Here is a 13446-nt window from a genome sequence, read left to right on the forward strand (position 1 = left end):
GATTTTTTTGTCATTGTAGCTGCTAGCTAGCAGCTACGTTTCTACATATAATTGCGCAACTTGACATGTCGAAGCTAGTTAGCAGCTGCGTTTACACTGAACATATAATTGTGCAATTTTTATTTTGAAGCTAGCAAGTAGCTGCTAGCTGGCAGCTAGCATCCGTGTTTCCGTTGACCATATAAATGCTCAATTTGACATTTCGAAGCTAGCTTGAAACAATGCCGCCACCTCGTGGTAGCAGTGAGACATGACAGCCAGTGGGACTCAAAAACAACAGTAAAGTTTAAACAAATCAGTTTGAATTAAGCTATTAAAGTGAATTTTAATGGCTAACAGGAGAGGAAGGTTAAAGAAAACAATAGTTTGGAGGATTGAGTGAGTGAGAGTCGAACTCTGCTGCTTCTTCCAGCTGTATTTATGTTTCAAATCATCGCTGTGTTTATTCTGTTTTGCTTCTTTATGTGTCACACTGAGAGGGATGTGACCTTCCTGCAGCAACTGTCTATCAGGCAGCCTGTGTGTTTACACTCCAGCGAAGTGTGTGTGTGTCTGCGCGGCTGGGTGTGAGACACGATGATCCATTTATTACTCAGCTGAGACGACAAAAATGCATCCAGAGACGTGAAACGAAAACGATGAACAGGCTCCGGACTGAATCACGAATAAAAGCAAAAACAGGGAAATTCACACATAATCAGAGTTAAACAGTGAGAAAAGGTCAAGAAACAAACAGCTGCTAACTCTTTTGTTTTTAATAATTCTTTTGTTTTTAATAATAGTCACCTTATAGACATTAAGTCATTCTAACTCGCCTTAGCATTGTGGATCTGCTGGTGGCGCGCACGCAGGCATGATTTACAGCGCCAAGTCCTGCCTCCGAGCTCTGATTGGTTGTTTCTAGTTAGCATTGGGAGAAGGCAGAGGAGCCAGATTTCTTTTTTTCCCACAGATTAACTATCTCATAACAAACTGGTGACAATTTCAACAAATATGTAAATAAAATAATTTTTATAAAAGTTGCTGCATCTTTAACGTTGTCAGTAGATTAATATCTGTACCAGTCCCAATATTTACAACAAATTCTAGATCGGGTATCAGTGATGATGTGCCTGATCTAGAAGGCCAGGTTTATTCAGATCTCTTCAGTCTAATTCTATGTTTTCTTCTCTGAGTGACATTATGCTTTTTTTATTTATTATTATTATTAATTCCCAATTTCATTTTCTAAACCATTTCAAAAATAGTTTGTTGCAGTTTATTTTTACAAGTATGACTAAATAGTCGATCTGTTGTTTCAGTTTCTGTCTTATTTATTTTCCATTAGCTGTTTTATTCCTAACTGACTGAATAAAACAAATTAAAGTTGTGTTTTCCAGTTTCATTGGCAGATTATTTCACTCATAAAAACAAATTTTTCCTAATAATCTGCAGGTGAAACTTTTTTATTAATATTTAATAATTATTGACTTAAAACAAGCTTCTCTGTCTTACTGAAAAGTTAATTAATGTTTTCTAAGATATTTTTACTGGAAACTAAACCAAAATACTTTGTAAGATTAATTGTTTTTGCAGTGAACACTTTTGATTTTGTGTTTTTTGCAGTGCAGTAGAGTTCTGTTTCTATTTTCTACGTTTGGGTAAAAAAACAACAAAAGAAAACTCAACACATAATTAATTTTAACAGCTTCCCTTCTATTAAAGTTTACGGCTTAAAAATGAGATTTCAACATGGAGGCTGGAGAAATACATAAAACAGGAGAACGGAGGTAAAAAGCTGCTCCATTAACTGGTTTTTAGTCTCTAACTGTGACTGGAAGCTAAAATGTTTTTGTTTTTTTTCTGAATGCGCTCTCTCTCCTCCCCCCTCCGTTACCAGCTGTTGCCATGGCGACGAAGGTAAAAAGAAAATTAACGCGAGTCTTAATTAGACGCCAAGGCTTCAATTACCTTCGTTCCTCCGGCCCACTCCTCCTCCTGTGACCTTCTCCTCGTTTCGCCGCCGCACCCGAAAGGCAGCGTGGCGAATCACCATGGAGACGGGGTCATCACAGGTCACCGTTAACCCTTTAGGGGTCCAGATCCGCAGAACAAACAAACCGGACTCAGGGAGAGATAAATGTGCTGCGCTTTGTTTTATTTAATTATTATTTAAGTATTATATAAAACTGACATTTATTTTAGCTTTTTTTATTGTATTAAAATATATTTTGTCATTAAAACAAAATCTGGAGTTGCTTTGATCCTCTCATTCAAGAATCCTCTAATCTCCATGGCAACCATTCAGCTGGATAAAACGCCTACTGAGACAAAGCTCCGCCTATTTCTACACAGCTCCTCCCCCATTCAGCTCCTCCAGAGTAGCAGCAGCAGTTAGCCAACACCTGGTCCATTCAGCTCCTAAGAGCGGTTTTAAACCGCATCATGGAGAAACATTGTCGTGATGTCAGAAAGGGTTGGAGATTCTTAAAGAGACAGAGGCCCAATTTCAAGGCGTCAGATAAATCTATGATGCAAAGTCAAATGTCTTAAGTTGTTTTTGTTGTAGGAAACATTTTTGTAACAACAACAAATATTTCAGCTCAGGGAGGAGGTGGAGGAGGTCGGTCTTTTCACAGATTGTCTCATAACAAACCGTCACAACATGGAGACAGATTTAAAGGGGCAGTGTTATGTGTTGAAATGATGGCCATTTTACAGCATAATGAAGTAACTGTGTTATATTCAGTAGTTATAAAAATACTGTATATATGAAATATGACTTCAAAGAAATATTACTTTGTAATTTATCACCTTGAAATTGACTGCTGGCCCTTTAAAAACTTTTCTGAACTTTCGGGAAGACATCCCAACATGGCTCCTCTGTTAACCTTTTAACGTTTTTACCAGCGTAGCTTTGAGAAGTAGTTCCTACAATGAGTTCAGCAGTTCCACCAGGTGGTTGCTAATTGCTGCTGGCTAGTCTGCAGGAGCACAGAGGGGAGGAGCTTTCTCCTTGAAGGCGGGGCTAGGTCCACCCAGGTGTTTTGGACAGCTGAATGGTTGCCATGGAGATTAAAGCTTTTGATTGCATGAAAGAATCAAAGCAACACTCCAGTTGTTTTCTAAAGTGATGTAAAGCTAAAAAAGTTGATTTTACTTGAGACTTCCCCTTTAATAAATATAGAAAACACATATTCTGAAGAAGTACCGGTTTCTCTGGTGGATTATTTCACTTATAACTTTGTAGAAAAGCGTGTTGAGAGGATAAAGTTTGATTTCCGGATGTGTTTATGTGTCAGTCTGACGCTTTTCTGTTTGGATGAGGACGAAGGCCAGTAATGATGGAGGGGGTGGGGGGGAGTCTGAGCGTATCCTAGCAACAGGCTGTTTTGGAAATGGACGGGGATAGTGGGTCAGAGCCAGAACGAGATGGGAAATGAAAGGTTGACACGTGGTAATTTGTGGAGGTGAAAACAATCAGAGAGGAAAGAGAGGAGATAATTTTTACAAAAAGAGCAGAAATGGTTTTTATGTTCTGGTGGTACTGGTAAGGTGGAGCGCTCACTGCTGAAGGTTGTGGGTTTGAATCCCAGAAGGACACGACTCCCTGAGGATGTTGGGAGGGCAGGCACTCGGGCAGGCACTCGGGTACTCCTGGTTCACACGGCAAGATTTTAAAATTGTAGGTAGGCCTGTCGCAGTCGCTTAAAAAATAAATGAATTGCATCATACATTCAAACAAACTCAATAATTTCAATTTGTGTAATTTATAATTTTTCTCTTTCTGCCAAAAATTGGATGATAAAAGTCTTCAGTCTGGTGCTTTGTTCTCAACTAGCTCTTCATTTGTTTACAGAGACTTCATATTTAGTTTTATTTGTTGTTTGTTTATTTATTTTGGATATTTAAAATGTTTTCCAGCTCCAGTGTTAAACATTCATTAGAATTTAAAGTTGCTTGATCTTTGACAATCTGTTCTTTCATTATTCTGCCATCACTTTTATTTTACTTGAAAATCATCTTAAAACAACAAGGTTATTGCAGTAACTTCTGGGACAATTTATTGTCCAGCAACATTTGTTAGCCTGTAGCAAGCCTAGCCTTAGGGTGTCGCAGTTTGGTAGATTTGGTTCAATTGGAATCAAAATTGTAACATTTGTTACATTTTCTGAGTCAAAACAACCGAATTTGAGCAACCTGTTTCCCTCCTCACCTGTGGGGGCGCTACACCAAGAACCACTGAAGGAAATGACACAAAAGCCTTTGAAGACACTGAGTGCAACTTCCTTGTTAAACAAAAATTAATTTTAGCGCTTGTAGGATTTCTCTTTTGTCTTTATCTAAAAACCACAAGCTATTTCTGCTGCTAACTCTAGGCTAGCTCGTTTGTCTTCGTTGTATTTACCCATAATGCGCTGAGCTGTAGTCCAAAGGTATTGGGTGGTGTGGTTTGGTCTGCATTAATCTGACTCCAGTCCGTTTAACTAGAAAGCCTGGTCCGTTAGGGAAAATGTGAATGCTAATCAAATCAAACCAGCCTACAAACCTTGTTCTCGGTTTGGTTTGAATGCAAATGTGAATGCCAAGCGGACTGGAGACCGCTTCAAAGGCAGGAAGTGGACTACAGCGTAGGGCATTCTGGGTAAATACAACCAAACCAAATGCGTTAGCATATTGCTAGCGGGAGAAATGACTTGTGGTCTTTAAACAAAGACAAAAGAAAAATCCTACAACTGCTAAAATCTGACACTTCCATTTTGTTAACATTTTGTGAAGAAGAAAGTTGTGCTTCAGAGGTTTTTGTGTCGTTTCCTTCTTCCGTTCTTGGGGCAGCGCCCCCACAGGCGAGGAGAGGAATAGGTTCCTCAGAGTGATGGATTGGTTTGACTCAGAAAATGTAAAAAATTTTGCAATCGAATCGAGTCTTTGAGGTGGGAAAACACCCTTAGAGTAATCATAATAATCAGACGTCATTGAGAAGAGTCAAAAGTCAATAAAAATCTCTGATCCGGGCTTTAGACCAAATTAATAAATATTTGTGAGTGTTTGCCTGGTCACGTGGTGCGGTGTGTTTGTTTGGTTTTCCATTCACTCAGTGTGTCTGACTCTGACCTCTCTGCAGGCCCAGTAGAAAGTCTGCGGGGGTTTCTGACTGCCTGCCCTGCTTTAAGACGTCCCTGAAACACAACCTCTCACACAACACCTACATGCAGACTACATACATCACTCTGTGTGTGTGTGTGTGTGTGTCTGCTGTCACATACGCTACAGTCCCAGGCCGTGATGTGCCCTGCAACAGGGGAGAGACAGGGGGAGTCCGCAATTGTCCGCCATCTTTGTTGCTGTTTGGAAAGGCTTCTGCTCGTTTTCTCTGTTTATTTTAAGGTTTTGTTGCGAAACTCTGTTAAAATCTGATGCTGCTAGTCAGAAGCTAATTAAACGGGAGCTGGAAGATGACAGTCAGGTCTCCTGAAGTCAAGGATGAACAGCTATGTGTTTTGGTTTAGCATCATATTAAGCGATGGCATCAGGCGTAGTGAAGGACAAACATGCCCTCGCTTTTCATGCATCACCACCAATCTTTCTGCGTGTGTGTGTGTATGTGTGTGTGTGTGTGTCCTAAGGCTGTGCTGTATGGTACTCAGGCTCTCATTTAGCAGGCAGATGGAAAAGGGCAGTGCAGACCCGTCGTACTGTAAATACAAATCAGAAGAAGCACCTCACTCTGTCTGAGGTTACATGTCACCACAACAAACCGTTTCATATTTAGTACCGGGATCAACGGTTTGCTCCCTGAGGTTTGTTTTTGTTCTGCTTAAATGTTTAAGATAATCAAACAGATCAGATTTAACCTGATTTTATATCATGGTTTGCAGTAGATGGTAGCGCTAACCCTAAAGCACTAATCATAAATATTAGTTCCACTAATGTTAAAATGTTACACCAATACTGTATTTATCAATATGTAAGCTAGTGCTTAGAATTTATCTGGAAAATAAATTTAGGGGAAACTAAATGCACTATACATTGTCAAAGTTAGCATGATGTCAACAAAGTAAAAAAAAATTTGCTCTGCCAAAATTTACAAAACTGAAACTTCAACACAAATGTCAAACTTTATCCAGCGGAGAGTTTACAAAACATCCAAGTAAAGTAGCTACAATATATCCGGAAAAATAATTTAGGAGAAGCTAAGTGAGCTGAACATTTTCAAAGTTAGCAAAAAATTAGCTCCGCTGTTAGCAAAGCGTGGCCACCACTCACTTAAGAGAAGGAATCAGATCAAACTGACTGAACTTCAGTTCACTGAGTTTATATGAGATGTTTTACACCAAGAAGGTGAGGACAGAACTGGTTTCATTTTCACACACACACACACACACACACACACACACACACACACACACACACACACACACACACACACACAGACACTGATGTTTGCGCAGCTATCTTTGCGGGGACTTTCCATTGACTTCCATTCATTTCTACAGCCTAAACCTTACCCTAACCCTATTCCTAACTCTAACCATTACATACCTAACCCTAACCAACCAAAACTCAATTCATACCTTAGTCCTAAATCTGACCCCTGACCCAAAAACAGCGTTTCCCCTTGTGGGGACGTCCCCACAAGGGGAAACGCTGTTTTTGGTAGTATATGTCAGGAAAATGGTCCCCACAAGCTATTAGAAATAAACGCACACACACACCTGCTGTCTCTTTTGCAGCAGACAGGTTCCCTGCTTGTTCTCCGCTGGATGTTTGACCCAGTTTACTCTCTACAGAAACACAACAGGAAGGCCTTCATGACCTTTAAACTCTCATCATCTGTCAGCCCAGAAACATGCATACTCTCATGTTTCCCACACGGATCCTATTATGGTTAAACATGACTTGTAGCTCACATGAAAGAATAAATCCTCAAAGATTTCTGAACATCCTGTGTGAACATTCTGGACTTTGATGAGATTTTCATAGAGACACTGATGTTAATTTTATATATTATTTGTTTTATTTCTTTCATTTACAGTTAAAAATGTTGGTAAAAAAAATCTTATATTTTCTCAAAAGTCAATTCACATCACTTGAATTTTATGGCATAAAAATAAAGTTTATTCAAATCTCCATGTTTATTTTTTTAAGCTTTGTTTTGTCAACAGATGTGAGAATTTTCAGATTCATCTACCAAATTATAAAATCTTTACTTATTTGTTTAAGCACTTTTTCGTATTGCTAACTAAGAAGCTAGTTGCGCTAACCATGAAGCTCTAGTCATAAACAGTTCCGCTAACGCTACACGCTATACCAAGAAGCTAATGCTACAGCAATAGATTCCACCATGTTGATGCCAGACGTGTCAATGACACAACAGTATCGTATAATTCCCTCCACAATGTCAAACCCAGGCAACCGCAGCCTAGCCCCACCCGTTACCTAGCAACCGCAGTGACACTCCGCCTGTTACCTAGCAACCTGAGCTGAGCTCCAGCATGTTTGGTCAGCTGGTTTTCCTGCTGTATTTGCTGTACAATGGCTGCTGGAAAAGACAAGAGTGTATTCGCCGGTGAACGTAAATGCTCCCTCATTTTGTTGTCGCCTGAATTTACCACAAATGTGAAAAATATTATTGTAAATACTTCATAGCTCTACGTTTTCTCTTTCACTTTACATGTTGTGGTCGGGGATCCAGCTGGTTTATCTGGTTTCCAGTGAACCCAGATTTTATCTCCGCAGTGTGTTCCAGCTGGCTCTCTGTTTCTGGACGATGTTTTAAAGTCTGTCCTCTTCCTGTCCCCAGTGTGTGGACGGCGTGTCGGGCGGAGACCCGTCCCTGAAGCGGGTGGCAGTGGTGGAGGATTTCTTTGATATAATTTACGCCATGCACGTGGAGATCGGCACCGATCCGGGAAAAACCCCCAGACACGCCGGCCAGAAGAAGACCTACAGAGCTGTGAGTGATAATTTCTCTCCTGCAGATCTGAAGCTGAACCAACGTTTCTCTCTGTTTGCTCCCAATTGTTTTCTTTAAAAGTTTCTGCTGGGAAGAAAATGGATTACAAACTTATTTTATTTGTTTTTTCCATTAAGTAAATGAAACCTGGAGAGGTAGGTTTTATTAATACATATTCTACCAGTTATGATGGTTGATCAACACCAGAAATGTTCGAATGTTTGCTGGTAAAAACCTTTAACTTTTAACTTTAATAAATGTTTGCTTAGAATCTGAAAATGTCTTAACTGTAAGAAATGAAAAAGGTCATGTCAGTAATAATTTAAAGTAAAATGTGCTGATGACTGAGAACTCATCCAGTCAGTTTGCATTATTTATACCTAAAATAAACATAAACAGTCAACTGTGTTTCACTCAGACAGCTGCTCATGCTGCCCTCTGCTGGTCAAAACATGAACGTACAGCTACAATAAACTCATTCCTTCCTTTTCATAACTTTTCTACATAATATTACCTTACATTTTCTTCCATATATATTCTGTTTAGAAATATTTTAGATACCTTCAATTAAATAAATGACACTATAAACAATTAAGTGACAGAAGACAGATTTTTGTCATCAGAATGTAAATAATGTTTTTAAATAAATAAACATAAAAGATCATAAGAAATGATCTTCTTCAACAATTTATTCAATATTGTATAATTATAATGACTGAGAGAGTCAGAAAGAAAGAGATCTGGTGCAGCTTTACACTCGTTCTATATTTTATTTTTTGTGTACAACGGCATATTAGGGCCATTGTAGATGGAAGAAAAGTTAATTTCTGCCAAAAAATTCTGGAAGTTTGAGATTAATTTCCAAAATTTACTTTAAAAATACAAGAAACTTTCTGAGCCCAAAAAGTTGAAAATTTGCAAGAAAAAACTCAAATGGTTCCAGCTCTAAAAATATTTTACTAATCTTAATATTTTTGCAGTCTGTAGCTTTACACTTATTCTAGATGTTTTATCTGTTGACTGTATATTAGGGGGAAAAAAATAAAAAATCTGACCGTAAAGTCATAAAGTTTTGACTTTTGAAACTTTTAGAAAATTTCTGAGATTAATGTAAAAAATTTTGAGTTTTTTCTTGCAAATCCACTTCTTTCTTTCTTTCTTTCTTTATTTTTCTGTCTGTCTCATTAGTGACCCTAAAGTGCTGCCATAATTACCTGCCTCTGTAGCTTTGTGATTTGTCACTTTTATTCATGTATATTTTTATAAACTGAAGCGAAAGTCTGTCTCGTTTTGCTTTTGTCTGAAGGAGAGTAAAAGTTCACTGCAAAAACATGAAACCTTACCAAATATTTTTTGTCTAGTTTCCACTACAAGTATCTCAGTAAGCTTGAAAAAGGACAAAACTAACTTGTAAATAAAATTTCAACAAGATATAGGAGTTCATTTTAAGTCACTAATTTCTTTATAAAATAGTTTTAATTCCATTGGCAGATTATTTCACTTATAACAACACATTTTTTCCATATTGTAAGTAAAATATTCAGCAAATGGAAGTAGTATTTTTTTTAATTCAATATTAAAGAATTATTGACGTAAAACAAGCTGCTATATTTAACCTAAAAAGTTACTTGTGAGTTAGTTTGTCTTATTTCAAGAGCAGTAAGATATTTGCACTAGAAACCAGACAAAATGCTTGGTAAGATTTCTTGTTTTTGCAGTGTACTGACAGCTTGAGTGACAGGAAGTTGCAGACGTCTCTGTTTGGAAACTAAATCAAATTCTTCCCCATCTCTGCTTTACATCAGGACCAAACTGCATCCTGACTGGACATTTCCTACATGTATTTTTCTTTCTGGGTTCATTTTTGAGTGAAAACGACTGAAATCCTGTAAAGTTTTGATGTTTTTCCGTCAAAATGAAACTTCTCTTCCACTTCTCTTTGTTTTTGCCTCAGATCGCTGAGACGTACGCCTTTCTGCCCCGGGAGGCCGTGACTCGCTTCCTGATGAGCTGCGGCGAATGTCAGAAGAGGATGCACATCAGTACCGCCGGACAGGATTACAAAGGTACACGCCCACGCACCCCCCCCCCCCCCCCCAAGCACACACAGACATACACACACAGAAAGTCCCTGCAGCTTCAGAAATAAAAAACTTTACAAAATATTTAATCACATCTGTTTTCTGTTCCACATTGAAATAGAAAATGTTCTGTTTGCTGCTAATGTTCGGTTTCAGTAGCTCGGATGCTAATGCTAACAAAGCTGCTCCTGTTAGCGCAACATGAACACATGAATTGTCTGATCAGCGTCCAATCAGATCATTCTGAAGCAGAAATTAACCCCCCATAAGGCGAAAGACGTGGCTTCGTCCGCCATTGCTGTTGTTAGTTGATGTGTGCGTCAGATTTACAGGCCCACCAGAAATGTGTCATTATAAAGGTTCCTAATGGAACCTTTGTTTGTACAAAATAATAAAATTTAACACAATTAATCATATTTTTAACGCATTAAAATTATGTAATTATGAGAACATCAATTCATAAAGAAAGAAAGAAACACAGAAATTTTGTAGAAAAACTTTGAACTTTTTTAGTTTGAAAAGTTAAATTTTTTTTTTAAATTCCAGAAAATTTCTGAGATTAATCTTAAAAGTTATTCTTACAAATTTTAGACTTTTTGGGTTTGGGTTAGTAGAGAAATTTCCACTTTTTTCTAGAAAATTTCTGAGTGTTTTGCCCCGTTTTTGTTCTAACTGCAGCGACTCCAACACGCCGTCGTAATTATGTGTCTGTCTGTGATTTGTATCACGTTTATTTACTGCTAAAACTTGACGCCGCTCCATTTTACAGCAGAGCGTTCCGGATTGTTCCACCTTGCTCCAGTCAGGTTTTTGAGTAGTTGTGAAGTGGGGAATCTGGCTTTATATTTTATCACTCAGCCTCACCGTAGCGACTGATTTTTCAGAAATTTTCCTCTCTAAACTCATCCGTCTCTGGTGGTTTTCCCTCTTTTTAAAATTTTTCCGTCCTTGAATCCTGAATCTGGCCTCCAGCAACTCTGTGTGTTTTTTCTGTTTCTCTCTTCCTCCCTCCTGTCATTATCTCTCTCCATCCCCCCCTGCATCCTCATCCCTCATTAGATAAAGGAGTTATTGGAGTGTCCCGTCTCTCCTCAATTAGCGTAATTAATGGCTTTAACAATGAAAATGGCCCAGAAAACAGGATCATTTTCCACCGGGTCGGAGCGACGCACGGCGTGGGGACAAAATCACAGAAAAAAAACCAGAGGAATTTAACAAAGAATTAGTTTGTATTTCTGATGTTGATTTTGTCTGGAGCTCATAAGATTTAAGGCTGGGCGAACATAAAATATCAGTTTTCTGATTTTTTTCCAATTTTTTCTTTTGCTCAGTTTCTTTTCTAAAGTAGAAATGACAGAAAATATATTGCAATTATCCCTTCTTTTAGTTGTATGATGGAGTATTAGCACCGGACTACGAGAATTTCTATTTAATTACAAGAATATAGTCATAATATTAGCAGAAAAAAGATCAAATTTTACCAGAAAAACATCTGAAAATTACAAGAAAAATGTTGTTTTAATGAGAAAAAAGCTTCTGAGTTGTCAGGACCAGGAGTTCAGTCGGTTTGGTTCTTTATTAGAAATAAACTCGTTTGCAGAACTATTACAAAGTTCCGGTGCTGATGATAATTTGACGCCAATTTGTTAAAAACATTTATATTAAGTATTACCTGTAGAACTAGTATAACTTTACGAGATGCTCAACATTCTTCACTTTAGATTTATTTTTATTTTTTTGTGATAGTTCTCGTAATGTTGGGATTTTATTCTCGTATGATTTTTACGTTTTTGTCACGTGACTTTTTTCTTGTAATTAGAAATGAAAACTTTTTGCTCAAACATTGTTTTTTGTCGTACAGTTTTTCGTAGAGCATTGGTGCAAAAGAAGAATCATAAATTTTTATTAATCAATCAAATTGATTTTTTCACCCTGTGCTCGTTAGAATCAGTTTATATCTGCAATAATCAGTGCGTTTTCAGAAACACACACTGTGTGTGTCACTCAGACAGGGAGCAGCTAATCATCTCAAACACTGTGGGGGTTCGCACACACACACACACACACGCACACACACCCACACACACACACACACACGCACACGCACACACACACACACACACACACACACACACACACCTATGCAGAGGGTCTTTCTGTAAAGTTCAGCTGTACATTATTAAAAGCCATTAATTGGAGCGGACCGGTTCTGGTTAATTGGTACCGGCATCAGCGGGTCGGACCGCAGGAACAATACCATCAGGCCCACTGATGGATGGATGGAGAGCAAGACGTTTTCCCACCTTGTAATTTAAATAAACTGATGGTACTTCGTCAGCAACATTAAGGAATTGTGGACTTAAAACAAAAGTTAGAAATTTGTGAGAAATCTTTTTTAAACATTTGAGATTATTTTAAAATTTTCTTCAAACTAACTTTGTAATTTCTGAGCACCAAAAGTTGAATATTTGCGACACAAGGCTCAGACATTTTGAGATTAATTTTCTATTTAAATAAACAGAAAATCTTTGAGCTCAATGTCAAATATTTGAAAGAAAAAATTCTGATATTTTGATTAATTTCTTTCGTTCAAACGTCCAAAATTAAGGAATTATTGACTTAAAACAATCTCCTACTTCATGCTGAAAAGTAACTCTTAGTTAATTTTTTAAAACTTTTTTTCTTATTTCAAGTGTACTAACATATTTGCAGTAGAAACTAGACTAAAATACTTGGTAAGATTTTGTGTTTTTGCCGTGTGGAGTCTGGTTTTGCACGGCTATATCCAGGAATTAAATACCTCCTAAAGCAAGTCAGAAAAATCTTAATAAAACTTTTCTGCTGTTTCAAAAGTCCTTTTATTACATGAAGTGACAAAACAATAAGCAGATTGGAAAATTAAAGTTCACTTGAGAGTAGATTGTTTTCCTTCATCTTTTTCTGCTTCATGCTGTTTAGTTCCGCGCCCTGAGCAGCTGTTTGGTTTCTCTCTGTGTCTGTCTGTTAATTTTTTGTGTTTTTCCCACCAGAGAACGACAGACCCAGCTCTCTGGTTTCAGACGTCATCGACTTCAACGTTCCTCTCACCACCACCTACATGAAGCAGATGAAGCTGCACTTCCTCAACAGCAGCAACAACAACAAGGTGGGTTCTGGTTCCCTCCGGCCCGCCAGCGCCGGTTCTGGTTGGGGCCAATCAGAGAGCAGGTCAGAGGTCAGAGAAGTTCCTCCGTCCACTCAGGGATTGTTAGTGACAGATGAGCGGAAGGAAGCCAGGAAGGAACTAAACTGTCGGTTTAAAGGAGGAGAAGAAGAACCTGTGTTTTTAGTCATCCAGAATTAGTTTTAGTATTTTATTTCTCTCCCATACGTTTACAGGATGTGAGAAAAATTATTGGAAAACTGATGTTGGTTTGTTTGTTTTTGTTG

General features: G+C 38.1%; 1 protein-coding gene across 1 annotated transcript in view; it reads left to right on the forward strand.

Moving 5' to 3' along the window:
* The window catches only part of nol4lb (nucleolar protein 4-like b), an 88325-nt gene that overhangs the window by 1699 nt on the left and 73180 nt on the right, over positions 1-13446 (forward strand). The window contains exons 2-4 of the mRNA XM_028010019.1: positions 7784-7936; positions 9891-10002; positions 13047-13162. Coding sequence (XP_027865820.1) covers positions 7784-7936; positions 9891-10002; positions 13047-13162 — 381 coding nt within the window. The remainder of the gene's footprint in view (positions 1-7783; positions 7937-9890; positions 10003-13046; positions 13163-13446) is intronic.

The sequence above is a fragment of the Xiphophorus couchianus genome, chromosome 24 (genome assembly GCF_001444195.1).
Source record: "Xiphophorus couchianus chromosome 24, X_couchianus-1.0, whole genome shotgun sequence".
In the NCBI taxonomy this organism is placed as follows: Eukaryota; Metazoa; Chordata; class Actinopteri; order Cyprinodontiformes; family Poeciliidae; genus Xiphophorus; species Xiphophorus couchianus.